Source organism: Rattus rattus, chromosome 1, assembly GCF_011064425.1.
Source record: "Rattus rattus isolate New Zealand chromosome 1, Rrattus_CSIRO_v1, whole genome shotgun sequence".
Lineage (NCBI taxonomy): Eukaryota > Metazoa > Chordata > Mammalia > Rodentia > Muridae > Rattus > Rattus rattus.
Genome location: NC_046154.1, coordinates 91455297 through 91472583, shown reverse-complemented (window position 1 = coordinate 91472583; position 17287 = coordinate 91455297). Strand labels below are relative to the sequence as shown.

Below are 17287 nucleotides of genomic sequence, written 5' to 3'. Positions count from 1 at the left end.
TCCCTTGTTCCTTTGAGGGATCATTGTTTTGTTTTGTTTGTGACAGTTGCCCCAACCCTCTGTGCTCCCTTAGCTGTAATTCTACTCCCAGTCCACAGAGAATTGGACAGTTCGACCGTATCAACCTCTTCCCTCTCTTCTTCTTTACAAAGGGATTGGCTCTGTCTCTGGTGTTTAGAATTTCTTCTTGGCTTTGAATGTTTCTACCATTTCACATCTCATTTCCACAGTGTTTGGTATCGAAGGGGGAAGGCTTTAGGTGAACTCCAGCTGCCATGTTGACCTGGGAGTAGCGAGTTTGTCTGTACCTTTCTCTGGGTTGCGGTCCCTTGGCTTATGGCACCATTATCAGGCCAATTTCTATCTTCCACAGAGTCCTGGACTGGAACTGTTACCTAATTCTGTAAGTATTCTCAAGGATAGCTTAGCTTGTGAACAATTTGGTTTTTTGTCTCTTAAATTTTTCCAAGACTAAAAGTGAAAAGCCAGGCACAGTGGTGCACGGATGCGGCTGAAGCCACTGAGGAGGCTTTGGTCAGAGAATGATATGGACCGTGGCAGGGGTGGGGGAGACAGAGAGACAGAGAGAGATTTCAGCATAATTGGTTGGCTCTCTCAACAGCGTTTTGCCATATTGTAGCAAACCACAGCAAGAACTTGATTCAGGATCCTGAGCTTGAACCAAATTTAATCTCTTGATCTAGGGGCCAGAGGATGCTATGGGGTGCTGGGCAAACTTTGTCTTTATCCATTGGGCCTCTAATGACCAGACCTCCCCGACCCCTGGCATGTCCTGAACCATGTTGAGCAGCCATAGCCTTAGAAAGATGTGTCTCTCCTCGATCTGTTGGAAAAGATAGTCTATGGATGGAAGAATCGTGCAGCAAGTCTCATGTGTCTATAGTCCTTATAAAGCCTCTAAGGCAGGAGCCCTAGGGAGCATTCATCAGGTCTTGGACTGCTCCAGAGGTGGTGAAATCCTGAGACTCAGCTTCGATTCTGGGACATGAGGAAGGTTCTTGGGTACAGGACTCAGGAGGTCCCCTCATTCCGTCATGGGTTAGCGCTCTGGACACATAGACATACATTTAAGTGCAAGGGTAATCATTTATTGAACTGCAAGAGCAAGAAATTTGTGCAGAATGATCATGGGTGGGGCAAAGAGAAATTTAAGAAAGCTTTTAATTCTCGATGTGTTGTCCTGGGTAACTAGGGAAGATGCTGGAGAGACCGGGATTGCACTTTTCTGTGAAACAGGATGGAAATCAGATCGCAGAATTTGTCTCAGGATGCTCCATGGACAGGAAATGGTGATGCTGGAGTCCTGGTGAGAAGTCTCCACTCAGCACTGAGTAATCCAGGAAGAAAGAATACAGGAACCCATTAAGCACTTCTTGGATTGACTTCTGGACAGAGAGGCACTCTTGTATAGAACAAAGGATGAAGAAATAGATCTTGCCCTGCAATCTAATCAACATTATTTGCCAGAAAACAGGGATTAAAGGCATAGAATAAATGACTCTTTCCTTATGGATGGCCTATGAAAAATGAAGTAACGAAAGGTCTGAGGCTTGTTTCCACAACCTTTGGCATAAGAAGCTCCGAAGAATGGTCATTGCCTTGAGGAATAATGGTGAAAGCCTTGGCCACTTTTAAAGACTTTCCTACATTATCTGAGTGAAGTCTTGGGAAATGGGAAAGAGGGGTCAAAGGAGTCTGCTCTCCAGACTGGAGGAGAAGTGGAGAACATGCAACTCCACTTCCAGGTAAGAAGCCAAGGTTGTACGGAGTTCAGATGAAGATCTTATTGTCCAGAGTGGGATGGAGTGGGACCACAGACTCTGAAGAGCAGTCATACTCACATCCTGCTACTCTCTGTTTCAAACTTTAACTCTTAATGACACTTAACACATCGCTGAGCCCTTTTTACACAACCGTGCAGCAACTATGGAAAACTCACTCCCTTGTTTTCTTGCCTAAGTGCTTGGGTCACTTTACTTTAGAGCTCAAAATAGGACCAGATAGTCACAAATCCACATAATTCAAAGCCATTTTTCAAGCTCTCCTCAAAGACTCCTTATCAAATTATTCTTATAATAATTTGGGGGCACAATACTAACGCTTTTGGAAGGGTCTGGTCCATGCCCACCCCCTCCTTGCTCTCACTGGAGATTGCCCACCTGGAGGCTCAGGCCTTTCTTCAACCTCGGGCCTGGAGACAGCGATCTGCAGGGTGAGAACAAGAACGTGTTCAGGTACCAGGTCCACGTTATTCCCCGAAGAGGAAATGAGGTGGCTCTCCAGCTTTCAACAAATGCCTGATAGCCAATCCCCCAGGTTCATTTCTTCTATGATATAATATTCAGGACGAGAAAAATAAGTGAGTCCTGACTTACCAGTCTTGGTTAGGTCAATGACATTGTCCCTAGTGATTCCATGTGCCACACATAGTTTTGCAAACTTTTCCTTGATGTCTGAACTCAGATCCTTTGTTCTGCCTGTGAAAAGAGCAGCAGTGAGTGTAGCAGCTGTGTCCTAGGCATTGACCACAGAACTAAGTGAGGGGACAGGGGCTCCCCCATAAGGGTGAGAAAATGGCTGGTGACATGGTTGACAGGTGTGGGTCCAATCTATCCTGAATGTGGCACCCACGGAATGGCCTTCTGGCACACGGAGAGATTTCAGAGTGTGCCCATCACTGTGCTTGAGGCAGGGTGCAGGTGAACATCGTCGACCTTCAGGAAGTGAGAAAGAGGCGGACCAAGCTGGGAAGACCATACTAAAGCTAGAGTTTCCTTCCTGTTTTCCCACCCCAAGATCAGTGTCCGTGTGGAAATACTTTACCGAAGAGATTCATCAGCTGGAAGGTTTCCCCGTTCTTGTAATTAACGAGATGAAACATGACATATCTGTCATAGTCTGTCTTAAGTACAGTAAATGTATTCCCTCCGTCATCTGTGGAGGAAATGGGACACAGCTCAGAAATTCTCTGGTCTGCAAGAAATTATGTAAACCCTTTACCTGTTCTACCCCAAACATAAAAATCATTAAAATACATATCCTGGAAGAGATGGGGGGTGGGGATGTCTGCTGCTTCCCATCTGTAGCTTTCTGGACTTGATGAAGTAACTTCTAAGGAAGGGGCCCTGGGACGACGCCCACTAGAGAACACTTAGCCACAGCAGCGACTCACTCTCTCTCATCCTCTCTGAGGCTCACCTGCCTCCCTCAGCACCTTCAAGCGACACGTCTGTCTTTCATAATTCTGCCATCTCACATGGCTACATCCTGAGCAATGTGCACCAGTGCTAGCTACCGGGCAGTATCAGATTCCACCTCACCATACTTATCCCCCTTGCCTGCCACAGGGAGCTAGCTATTAGATGGCCCCGTGTCCTTGGCTAAATCAACCATGTCAGGAAGTGCTTGAGATTCTACAAGGGGTTGTGGTGAGTTCGCTAGTAGAAAGTTTGACTGGAAGGTGCAAGTTCCTGAGTTCAATCCACAGCAACACACACACACACACACACACACACACACACACACACACACACACACACACGATAAAGGTAGTAGGGTTTACTAATTTCCTTGTGGATAGATATATAGACATTCTATATACTTACACTCAACAAAATATTCGCCATCCTTTGGCGTTTTGTAGGCAACCAAATATAGTTCTGTGCACACTCCATTTTCCCTGTAAAACAGAGCAAGCTGATGCTTAGGGGATTTTTGATCTGGCTGGCTTCTTCACCCTCTACTCTATACGTATCTCCAGTTTCTGATTCCATTTACCTTTTGAATATTTTTGCAAAATTAGCAAAATGGCTTTTTTTAAAGGTTATTTCGTTTCTGTCTGATACTTTAGTAATCACGAATTTGCTCTTATTTCTTCTTCCTCAGCTAAGGGCAGACACCTCACTTACTTAATACGGAACTTGAAGCCTAAGGAATTCTCCAAGACATCGATGTGCTGCACAAAAACTCTCATGCTGCCGTTCTCTTCTATCTTTTCTCCTTTTGTCAGAGGCCACGACAATAGAAAACCAATCCCCATTGAGCTGTAATGGATAAGAAAATGCTTAAGGGAGAAGGGAGCAGGGATACCGCATGGACATGTTTATTCTTGAATTTGCTTGATAGAGTTGTCACAATACCTAACATTCTGCCCCTGCCTCTCAGTGAGAGCAGATGTCCCCAAACATTGTTAGATCTGAAGAGCATACAAGTGGTCTTACTTCAAGGTCTGAAGCCATTCGTTTGTCTAATAGAACAAGCCACTGTACCCATCCCCTCAGAGGACCCGCTTGGCTTCAAGAGTTCTCCAAAGCACTCTCTGAGTCAGAAGTTACTATTCGCTGAGCCTACCTTGTCCACATCGAGGTTCCCTCTCACAGAACTAGCTTCTTCTGCATGGCCACAGACCAGGGTCAGGCCCAGACACAGCAGCAGCAGCAACAGCTTCATGTTGGTAGGGAATAGAATTGCCTCTCTGTCGGGACAATCTCTCTGCTGATGGTGCCCACACTCCACCTCCAGCACTTTGCTCGTCTTTATACTCTCTCTGGGTTCGAGTGTTTTTTTTTTTCCTTCTCATATGGGCCTCCTTCCCTCAGGCTTTGTGGAATGTTTTCTCATGTACTGATGTGAAGCCAAGGATTGTTCCTGCCCTTTTCAAACTTGGCAATGTCATCTCCTATGGATTGATTCTATCACTCATACATTTCACAAAACATATTCCCAAGAAAAACAGTGGATGTTCTAGAGGGCCATCTGGAACCAGATGCAACTTTGGATCTGACTTGGAATCAGAAAGCCAGTTATGGAGTGGGTGGGTACTGAACTGGAAGGTCAAGCATGGAGAGAATCTTTGCTTCAAGACTTGAGTGGAGTGTGGAAGAAGCTGAATTACTTGGGTTTTCTTTGAAAAGATTCATTCACATTCCATGCGTATGAGCATTGGTTTTGCATGTGTACCATGCACACACCTGGGGCCAAGGGGGTCAGAAGGAAGTCAAAAGAAGGAGTCAGATTCTTTGAAACCTGTTCTTGCTGAGGACCCAGGTTCAATTCCCAGCACTCACATGGCATCTCACAACTGACTCTAGCTCCAGTCACAGGAAATGACCCTCTTTTGGCCCCTGTGATCTCCTGTACACATGTGGTACATATGAACTCACTCATTCAGGCACATATGCATAAAAATAATAAATCTTAACTTAAAAAGATTATCAGGAAGGGTCTTCCGAAGCTAAGCTGACAGCCCCCACCCCCACCCCACCCCAAAAGCTTGACCTCAGAATGCAAACTGCTAACTTAGTAAGGTAAACTGCTTCAGCTGTTTACCTCAGAGAACGTTGGACTTTAACTGACAGGACATTATCTCATCATTAAAGAAAAGCAAAGGTATTGTTCAAAGTCATATTTGCTGATGGAGGTCCAAGTGGAAATGATGTCAAGAGTCTGCTTACAAAGAAACACAGTTATAATGGGAACATATTTTGTATCCGTATAAATTGTATTTACCCTGGAACTAGAAACATAAAATAGTGTTTGATGTGGGGAAATAAAGAATTCAAGAAGGAGGCAAGTCCTCGATAGGTTTTATTTCCACTTTGCATCAACTCTCTATAGTATGTACTATTTATTTTCATCTTTCCATAGTGTTAGCTAAGACTCAGAAAGATCAAGTAACTATACAAGGCCATAGAGCCAGTCAGCGAGAGAACTTAGATTTAAACCCAAGCCTGTCCATCTGACTCAGGAGCCTTTGTTCTTATTAACTCCACTACACAGGTCGGGATGTTTTTACCGGAAGGGAGGATGGTTAAATAGGGGAAAGAGGAATAAACAGCACTGTAGAGCTCCAGACACATCGGACTGAAACTGCACGTGGGTTTCTTTAAAATATGGAGGAGTGGGTGTAGCTTGAGATTGAATGAGACATGACTACTGGCCCCTCTTGGTCTACAAGTATTTGGTAAATGCTTGACTAGGGGATTATCATTTTTCTTTTCTCCTCTTCCTCTTTCTCCTGTTCCTCTCACCTCCTCTTCCTTTTTTGGTTGATTACGGCGTGTGTGTCACACATGTGCACACATGTGCACACGTCTGTGCCTTTGTTCGTATAAGGAGGAGTCAAACAGGGTGCCAGTTGTCTCCCTTTGTCTCCTTTTACTTTCTCCCCTTCACACAGGGTCTGCCTCTGAATCTGAGACTTAGTGTGTTTCAGATAGGCTGGCTGGCCAGTAAGTCCTAGCAATCCTCCAGTCTCCACCATCTACCTAGTGATGGGGTTAAAGGCAGCCATGACCAGCTTTTTTAATGTGAGTTCTGAGCATCTGCTCTGACCTTGCTGGGAGCCCGCACAGCCCTCACAGCCAGTACTTCTCCACTGATCTGTCTTCCCAGCAACTCACATAGAGGCTGGCCTTGAGCTTCCTGAGTTTCTGAATGGTCTTGGATCTGTGGCAATCCCCCAGCTCCAGCCTCCTGAATGCTAAGATTACAGGTTGTAGCACCACGTCTGGCTATAGATTACTGCTTTTCTAGTAATGAACGAGGAGATGCTTCCCCAGCAGAAGGCAGCAGCCAGTCCCTTCCACTTAACACTCCTCAGTACATGTGGGCTGTTCGTGTGACTGAAGCACTGAGGCTGTTAAGAAATGACTAGACAAAGCAGGTGGGTAAGGGGTTTAAGGAGTGTACGTGTAACAGCTAATGGCCCATTTGTATCTAGCTAGCATTTCTGAAACTGACTAATAGGAAAATGATTTAATGATCTTTACCTGAGTCTTACCCTCAACTAATTGAATAAATAACCCATTCAGAAAGCCTGAGGAAACATTCGAGACACTTACATGGTGCCAGGGTTTGTTTGGGGCCAAGAAGAACATCAATGAACACGGGCTTATTTGATTCATGTCCCAGAGAGGAAATATTCTGTAGTCCCTCCAGCAGAGTGACAGATAGGACTGCTGACCCCGGCTCAACATCAGTTCTAAAGCACCTGCTTGTGTCAGCGTCAGAGGATGCTTGGAGCCACTGGAATCCACCTGCTTAACTCCCAAAACCTAGAGAGGGCCCCAGAAAACAGGCAGAAACAAACTTTAAGGGACAAAGATTATTGGCCAGGAACTCATGAAGGACGAAGGGAGCTAGGAGACAGCAGAATCAAGGAAGGGAAGTTATCCTGTGGTAGGCAGAAATGCTATGCCACAGTTTTGCTCGATCATGGGGTAGGGGATGTGCACCCCAAAGAGACCAGCATCTCAGCTCAAAGACAAGGGAGTCTGAAGCAGTTAACAGTTGGGACGGCTAGCTATTCACACTCCTCACAACCAAGCAGTCTTTTCTTCAAGGTTGGGGGTGGACTCTAAGCTATACTGCATCATGATGTCTGGGATTTCATTCTGCTATCCATGAGTAGTCTTTCTCACAGGGCTCGAGTCCTCTCCCCAATTAGGTATCTGTCACAGGAACATTGCAATACAAAGATATTTAACTCAGGGGAATCTGTAAGCCACCGAGGCCAGGAACCATGCGTCCACACTACTGCATGCTCAGATGGGTCAGCGCCTTGGCAGTGTTAGCCTTCAGTCACCAATGGCTGATGGAGGGAAGGCAGGATGACACCAGAAGAGGGAGAGACTGGAGAGATGACTCCCGGTTAAATTCCCAGCACCCACAGGAATCCATAAGTCTAGTTCCAGGGATCCGACACCCTATGTGGGCACTGCGTTCATGTGCTGCACGGACATACATGCAAGCAAAACATTCATACACATAAAATAATCTATTGGTTTAAGCACAAGAGAATTCACCAGGACTAGGCAGAGGGCCTTCTAGGGTGTGGGGAGAATGGATACATACGGGAAGGCCATGGCAAACAGGAGTACAAATAGTTCAGAGCAGCCAAAGGAAACCTTGCTAGAACACAGTGAACACAGGAATTACGAAATGAGTCGAGGCTAGAAAGGGAGTTGTGTCAGTTTGCAGGGGCTGCCCTCTCGAACTCATGCAGTATGGGTGACTTCAGCAAAAATTAGACTTTCTCATTTCTGGCAGCCAGAACTCTGGGAGCAAGGTGTTCGATGGGGCTTGCTTCTTCTGAGATCTTCCTCATTGGTGGAATCGTGTTCCCGGGTCTTCAGGAAGTGTCTTCTCTGATCCATCCTGTATCCTAGTCTTTTCTTTTGAGGACACTGGTCAGTCATCTTGACTTAGGGTTCACCCTGAAGACCTCATCTTACCATAATTACACCAAATCACACCCTCAGGCACTATGGGTAAAGCTTCCAATGTATGTATTTTTCGTGGGCACTCTTATCCCGTATCAGCTTATGTGGGCCTGTGAGGAGCTTGGTAGGGGTTGGTTTTCATGTATCTGGGAAGGACCTGAAGCATTTTAGAATTACAGTAGGAGCATGGTCAGAGGTGTGCTTTCAAAGTTCATCTGGCTGCATTTGGATAACAAAGACCAACGGGAAGGCAGGAGAAGAGAGAAAAAGTTGCTATCAGTGGTTCTCAAACGTGTGGATCGAGAGTCTTCATGGGTTCTCAATGTGTGGGTTGCAACCCCCACCTGGGTCACATGCCCTATATCCTGCATATCAGATATTTACATTTCAATTAATAACAGCAGCAAAATGACATTTATGAAGTAGCAAGGAAATAAGTTTATGGTTGGAGGCCACCATAACATGAGGAACTGTATTAAAGGGTCATAGCATCAGGAAGGTTGAGAACCTTTAGGCAGGAGATCATGAAGGAAGTTACTGGAACGTGCTGGCAAGAGATCATGTAAGCTTACTCTCGATAGCTGGAATTAGAGGGACGTCTATAGAGAAAGTACATGGTGTTCAGAGAATGTGAGGTGTTAAGAACACATTGGTATTCTGTATCCTTATATAGATACAATTTAGAGTTATTGCGATTAATATCATGACCAAAAGCAACTTGAGGAGGAAAGGGTTTATTTTAGCTTACAGTCTATCATGAAGGGAAGTTGTGTGTGTGTGTGTGTGTGTGTGTGTGTGTGTGTGTGTGTGTGTGTGTGTGTGTGTGGTGGGACTCTATGAGAGAACTTGGAGGCAGGGACTAAAGCAGAGGCCTTAGGGGAACATTGCTTCCTGGCTCGTTCCCTGTGGATTGTGAGGTGCCTTCTTATATAACTCAGAACACCCTGCCCAGGGTGGTACTTCCATAGTGAGGTGGGTCCTCCCGAATCAGTTTCCTAAGGCATTTTCTCACTTCAGGGTGCCTCCTTCCAAATAACTCTAGCCTGTGTGGAATTGAAACAAAAACAAAAATAAAAAAATGACCCAAGATAGTTAGTAATGAAGGAAAGAAAAAACAAAACACCAAAACAAACAAAAACCGACTCTACATGAGAAACAATAAAGATAACGCCTCTGCCTAGTGTTTTGAAACCTGACGTCCGTATCCCTGTGTACAGGTGGGCATGAAGGCATCTATGTGCCGTTGACTGATACACACAGATGCTGGATGCATGAGAGTCGGTGCGATGCTGGTTTCAACCTTCGTGATGTAGGCACCTCTTGCTTCTGTCTTCCTTTTCTTCTTCTTTCTTCATTACTCATAATTTTCTGTGTTTTATGTTGCAAATAGTTTTATAAGTTATCTCAGGACTTCTCCCCCTGACATTAACTGAACCGAACCTATATAACCGCCCTTTACAGGTCAGAAACTGAATTGTGCTGGCGGTTCATACAGTTCACTGAACGGTGGATGCTTCCATGGACGTTAATTCTTTTTTAACTGAAGCATGATTAGTGGTTTTAAACCTCAGAATGTAAAAATATTTTAGCCACGGATGTGAAAAACTTAAAACTGGATACCTGAGGAAGTGCTTAGGGCTGGGGAGGCGCCTCGGTCGTTGATACTGTCTCGAGACATGCTTCCAGAGGGCAGGATGGACAGAAGTTCCCAGCAGCCCCATCGAGCAACTCACAACCACCTGTAGCCCAAGTGCCCTTGTCAGGCCTCGGCGTGCACCTGCACGCCCGCGCACACGCGTGCGCGCACACACACACACACACACACACACACACATTAAAATTAATCTAAATGGTCAAATATAACAAGAAATGCTAAAAATGGGCTTATTATATGTGTCTATGAAGATGATATGGCAATGATTGGTTTATCCCTCATAATTTATTTGATAAACAGCAATTCAGAAGTAATTTCATTGTAAGCCTGAGAACTGGTTTTCTGAAGAGATGATCGCTTTGGTTTTATTTAGATGCAAAGGAACTTTAAATAGTTTTCAAATGACTACAAAGAATGGACCTACTTGAGATGGAAATTAAAAAAAAAAAAAACTCCAGTCTTAAATACAGTATAAATCTAGTGTCAGAAATTTGTTTATAAATAATAAAATAACTATAAGTGTTAGAGTGCAGAGAAGTACCAATCTGTGTGACATTCCGTGTTAATTGGTTGTGGCGCTCAGCTTAATCGCATACAGTTTCATCCATCCACTATGCAATACAGTTTTAATTAGATATATAAAAATATGGAGGAGCCAGTCAAATACTACTGACAAACCAAATAAGGACTGAAACTCTGGAGATAATAGGACAGACCCGACAACCACACCACGGCCTCTGGAATTACGCATGCGTAGTTCTGTTAAGCTCATCTACAGACTAAAGAGTAAGAATCTTAACCACACCAAGAAATCGATGCTGGGGGCTCACAGAGCAAGTGCAGCAAGTGTAGGGTTGCCCCCTACTGGCCAACCTCAGTGTTGCGCTGTACCTACAGCCGCATTGCTGGGGCTTCCTTTGTGCATGTTAGGTCTCTGTTAGGTTTGTGCTAATAATTTGCAGCCAGTAGCTGGAGAGTTGGAGCACAAAACTTGTACTCATTATCGTCCTTTTTAAAAATAGAAAAGTCGAGGCTGGAGAGATAGCTCAGTGGGTAAGAGCACTCGATGCCCTCACAGAGGACCTGAGTTCAGTTTCCGGCATACACAGGATAGCTCGCAACCATCTATACCTCCAGTTTCAGAAGATATGACACCTTATTCTGACCTCTTCAGGCACGAGTGGTATATGTGGTGAACAGACATACATGCAGCCAAAACACTTATACACATAAAATAAAACTAAAAAACGTCTAACTCGACAAGTCAGGACTGGAGAGCTTTGTCACCGGTTAAAAGCATAGGGCTGTTCTTTCAGAGGACTTAGGTTTGGTTCATGGCACCCACATGGTGGTTCACAACCATCTGTAACTCCAGCTCCAAAGGATCCATTTTTAATCTACATTAAAATATTAATCTCATCTTTCATTACAAATGTTTCAGGCTAATGTTTCAACTAAAAGCCTTGGTTACTGGTCTTCTAACCTCGGAGTTACATTCTGTTCTTTTGTTTTTTGGGTGCTGAGGATTGAACCGAGGGTGTCATGGTTACAAAGTCACCATTCACCACCAGCGGCCTATACCCCTATTTCTGAAGTTCGATTCTTTTACTGGAGTTACTTTAGATAGTCTGAGGTCTTTCTCCATAGGAAACTGTTCTTGGTCCTTTCTTGTGAGTTTGTCTTAGCACTTTTTTTCTGTTCCAGTCTTTTTGCGAATGCTTCCATTACTTCTTACCCAATACAAATCAAATGTAAGTGTCTTTGTGGTATTGTATTAAGTGGGGTTCCCTAGAGGAATAAAACTAACAGTGTGTGTGTGTGTGTGTGTGTGTGTGATTAGTTTATTAGAATGGTCTACAGACTGTAGTTCAGGTAATCTATTAACATAAAGTCCAAGAATTCAGGAGTTGTTTAGTCCACAAGGTTGGATGTCGTAGCTGTTTTTCAGTGTATGTCAGAATTCCAAAGGAGGCCCTAACGCTCATGAAGGAGTGGACCTGCTAGCCAGAGTAAGAGGAGGCTCTAGGGAGGGATCTTCCTTCTTCCCCATCTTCTATGTAAGCTGTCAGCAGAGGGGGTGACCCAGTTTCAAGGTGGACCTTCCCTCCTCAAAAACATCCGGATGAAAAGTGGGTCTTTCCATCTTCAATTGACTTAGCCACTCTCTCACTTGTGCATTGGCTGTTAAGGTTTAGTTAATTCCGGATGTCGTTGACAACCAAGAACAGCCATTACAAGCCCACCCCTGGTCAATGTGACACACAATCACATCTCTTTGTCATGCTTAATTTACAGGTGGAAGTAACAGCCAGGTCATAACTATGCCTGTGTAACTACCCCATGTACAGCCTCAAAGGCGTTATGTGTTTAACAGAGTCATAATTGTACACAGCATGATGTAAGCATCCCTCGTACAACCATAAATGCATTATAAATTTTATGATGTTCCTTCAAGGGACATTCCTTTGATATCTCAAAATTTAAATATGACAACTACTGATATTCTCTTAATCATTCTGATACTCCATGACAAAGAAATAAAACATGAAAATCTGTACAAACACATTCTTAACAAAATACTGCCCTGAGCTGCGTGCTGCCCTCCCCCGGACCCCCAGCTCCATTGTCCAGCCACTGGAAATAAAGAAATGAATTAAGCACTTTCTAGAATTCAATGATACCTAAACCACACAAAGACTCAATAAATAAAGAGAACTTCAGACCAATTTCCACTATGAACATTGATGCAAATATTCTCGATAAAATGCTTGCAAACTGAATCCAGGAACACATCAAAAACATTATTCACCATGATCATGTAGGCTTCATCCCAGGGATACAGGGATGGTTCAATGTACAGAAATCCATCAATGCAATCCACTGTACATACAAACTAAAAGAAAAATATCACATGATCATTTCACTAGATGCAGAAAAAGTCTTTGACATAATCCAACACTCCTTCATATTAAATGTCTTGGAGAGATCCGAGATATAAGGTGCATTTCTAAACACAATAAAAACAATATACAGCAAGCCAAAAGCCAACATCAAAAAAATAAAGAAAAATATAAAGCAGTTCCACTAAAATCAGGGATAAGACAAGGCTGCCCATTTTCTCTCTATCAATTTAACATAGTGCTTGGAGGAACTTCTAGCTAGAGCACTAAGACAACTAAAGGAGATCAAAGGGGAACAAATTGGAAAGGAAGAAGTCAAGGTATCACTATTCACAGATGATGTGATAGTGCACATATGTGACTCCCAAAATTCTACCAGCTGATAAACACCCTCAGCAAAGTGGCTGGAGACAAAATTAACTCAGAATAAATCAGTAGCCCTCCTTTATAAAACAATAAACAGGCCGAGAAAAGAAATTAGCAACCTTTACAATAGCCATGGATAATGCAAACTATGGTGGTGTAACTCTAACCAAGCAAGTGAAAGACCTGTATGACAAGAACTTCAAGTCCCTGAATAAAGAAATCAAGGGAGTTATCAGATGATCGAAATAACTCCCATGCTCATGGGTCAGTAGGATTGACACAGCGAAAATGGCCATATAGCCCAAAGCAATCTATGAGTTCAGGGCAACTGCCACCATAATTCCAACGCAATTCATTACAGACCTTTACAGAGCAGTTCTCAACCTCAAATAGAAAACCAAAAACCCAGGATAACCAAAACATCCTGAACAATAAAGAACCTCTGGAGGAATCACCATCCTGATTTCAAGCAGCACTACAGAGCCAATAGTAATAAAAACTACACTGTGTTGTTACAGAGACAGACAGGTTGATGAATGGAATAAAATCAAAGATCTGGAAATCATACATACACACACACACACACACACACACACACACACACACACACACACCCTATAGACACCTGATTTTTGATAAAGAAGCCAAAATCATACGATGGAAAAAAGAAGCCTCTTCAATCAAATGGTGCTGGTTTAACTGAATGTCTGCATGTAGAAGAATGCAAATAGAGCCATATCTATCACCCTGCACAAAACCAAAGTCCAAGTGGATCAAGGACCTCAACATAAAACCGGACATACTGGACCTAATAGAAGAGAAAGTGGGGGAACTTCCTTGAACACGTTGGCACAGGAGACGAATTCCCAAAGAACACCAATAACTCTGGGCTACAGAGCTAAGCAGAGAATTCTCAACAGAGGAATCTTGAATGGCTGAGAAGCACTTAAAGGAATTTTCAGTGTCCTCAGTCCTCAGGAAATGCAAATCAAAATGACTCTGAGATTCCATCATACCAATCAGAATGGCTATAATCAAAAACTGAGGTGACAGCACATGCTGGTGAAGATGTGGGGAAAGGGAATATTCACCCATTGCAGGTGGGAGTGCAAACTTGGACAACCACTTTGGAAATCAATTTGGCAGTTTCTCAGAAAATTGGAAATGAACCTGAAGGCTCAGCTATATACCCCAAACATACCCCACTCTACCACAAAGACACATGCTCAGCTGTGTTCATAGAAGCTTTATTTGTAGTAGCCAGAATTTGGAATTATCCATATGTTCCTCAGGTGCTGAATGGAAAAAAGAAAATGTGGTACATCTACACAATGAAATACTATTCAGCTATTAAAAACAAAGACTTCGTGAAATTTGGGGGCAAATGTATGGAACTAGAAAAATATCGTCCTGAGTGAGGTGATTCAGATCCAGAAAGATACGCATGGTATCTAGTCACTTATAAGTAGACATTAGCAATAAGGTACAGGATAACCATACTACAATCCACAGACACTGGATGTGAGAACAGAAACTGATGGGGGGGCAATTCTGGAACTAGCTGGAGATCTAGGATAAGGGAGGCTCTGGGGAGTCTATAGGGATGACCTACCTTAGACTCCTACTAGCAGGGAATATGGAGATTGAAGTGGCCATCTCCTACAGCCAGGCAGGACTTCCAGTGGAGGGAGGGAGACATTAATCCACCTACAAAACCTTCAACCCAAAATTTGTCCTGCCTACATGATGTTCAGGGACAAAGATGGAGCAGAGTTTGAGGGAATGGCCAACCAATGACTGCCCACCTTGAGATCCATTCCATTTGAGAGTCAACCCCTGACAGTCTTAGTGATACTCTGCTATGCCTGAAGACAGGAGCCTGGCATAGCTGTCTCCTGAGAGGCTTCATTCAGCACTGAAAGGAAACAGATGCAGACACCCACAGTGAAACATCAGGCCGAGCTCGGGGACTCTTGTAGAAGAGCTGGGGATAGGACTGAGCGCTAAGCTGGACAGGCCAAGGACACCACTTGGAGACCTACTGTTGTGCTAGAACCTCTTCTGGTACTAAAATCTGTATTAGTCAGGGTTCTCCAAAGGGACAGAACTTATAGAATGAAAGAGAGGGGCTCTAATCTTTACTTCCTCCATTCTGTAATGTAAATTATATTACATCATTTTTAGTTGAGTTTGTCCTTTTTTGGTAGTTTCTGGAGGTGTAGAATTTGGTTGCCATTTGAGGTAGTTGTACAGCGGGAATCTACTGTTATAACCTTTGACATTGCTTTTTCACCCAGTGAACTGTAATGTCCTGTTCTCATCCCATTGTCTTGCAACATTTTCTAACTTACTTTTGAATTTATCCTTTGAACCGATAGTTATCTATATTTGCTTTATTTAATTTCCACGAATTGCTCAAATAAACTCTGCCCACTACCCCAAGTTCTTAACCTGGATGACTTCTTCAAAGCCTCTACTGTTGGTTTTTAAGCAATATTAATCCATGACCCTGAGGGCCAGACTCTGTCACACAGACACCCTTATGAGTCCTAAACCATTCACGGATTCTCAGAAGACAAACACTGTCTGCATTGAGCTTATGAGTATCAATAAAGACACCGTGGCCACCAAGATGTGCTCAGATTCTGGTTAAATATGAGTCGGTAACAAAGGGAATCTTTTTAGCATCTGAACCTAGTGAAAATTGCTTAAGGTTTGCTCTGTCAGTGTTGGATAGAGGGAGAATCTGGTTTTTACAGGCTGTACTGTCTGGTGTCGTTCCCATATCTAGTCCACGGGTGAGTTTTGTTCTTGTGTTTTAAATTCTTTTTCAGAGGATTGTAGGTTGTGGGTTGAAGTGGAAACTTAAAGGTTGTTTGGAAAGTCTGTTGTGTAGGATGTCACACAGGCGAAGGCAGGTACAAGATAGAATGAGGCCTGCCATTGGATGAGAAGCAGGGATGAGTGGAGAAAAGTTTTAGAGAGAGGAGGAGACTGGAGTGAGGCAGAGGAAGCAGCGGAGAGAATATGGAGGCTGATGTGAAGATTCCTCTCTGCACATTTACAGGTCATGAATATTCTTAAGGGATGGATGTGGACAGGGCTTTGTATGTTTAGGTGGGCAATTATATCTTATCAATTGGATCAGAGGTTATTGTGTTGTGTGTTCTTTCATGTGGAGATTTAAATCAAAGAGAGTTATGTGGCAGCCGGAGACCCTAAGCTGCCACGGACTTGGGATGTATATTTCTGGCCTGGTTCAACCTGCCTTGGGAACTGGATGGGTAGAGAGACTGTTGCCAGGCTCAGAGAGTAGTCATAGGCAGTGTGGTATTTGATGGAGCAGAGCAGGGTGAGAAGCTTTGCTGAGTGAGATGAAGATATCTACCAGATGTCTTGGGGCACTGCAGTGCCGGATCTAGTACGGGGGAAAAGAAAGCTTTCTTTATAATTTTACAGCAACACAGTTGGATGGAGTTTTGCTAGGGCAAACAGGTGAAGGAATGTTTGGCTGAAGCAGACACAGGAGAGAAGATATTCTGCTAAAGCAAGCACAGGAAATGACACATGATGAAGGATTCTTTTCTAACGACATGCATGTGTTGGTCCACCTTACATGGCATAGTTGAGGGGCAGTTGTCAGGACTCCATAGAGAGAGATGAACCAGAAAGCTTCTGGTAGAATAGTGGTGTGCTGCAGTTTCTTGGCAGACTCGGGCTGATTGGATGCACATGCTGAGGCACGACACATGGTGGACACATGATGCTTGGAGGGTGTAAATAGGACTCCACAGAGGGACAGACAGAGCCTAGCTTACTGGTCCAGCTGTACAAAGCTTGTGGGTCTGGAGGCTTTGTGGATCTTCACATCCCTGAGACAGACACAGCCAAGAACTTCTGGTGTTCCTGTTGGCCCCTGCTGACTGGATCCTAGGCTGAAGCCTGGCTGTCTCCACTAGGTTGTTACCATTGTTGGTATCTGGATTCTACCAAACTGGACTACTGGTGTATCTGTGAAGTGTTTGCCCATGGATTGAGCGGCTGCTGCTGACACACAAACTAAAAAGCCAATTTCCGGACAACACAGATCGGAATTGCTCCAAAGAACTTTTCTAAACAGGTCT

At 43.9% G+C, this 17287-nt stretch overlaps 1 protein-coding gene across 1 annotated transcript; it reads right to left on the bottom strand.

Moving 5' to 3' along the window:
- Nucleotides 1-1276: 1276 nt before the first annotated feature.
- Nucleotides 1277-4470, bottom strand: LOC116888434 (major urinary protein-like). Its single transcript, XM_032889711.1, is given in 8 exon segments — nucleotides 1277-1348; nucleotides 2181-2226; nucleotides 2397-2498; nucleotides 2845-2955; nucleotides 3627-3700; nucleotides 3930-4018; nucleotides 4020-4064; nucleotides 4372-4470. Coding segments are annotated over 7 exon segments (546 nt in total). The 3' UTR covers nucleotides 1277-1348; nucleotides 2181-2200.
- Nucleotides 4471-17287: the final 12817 nt, after the last annotated feature.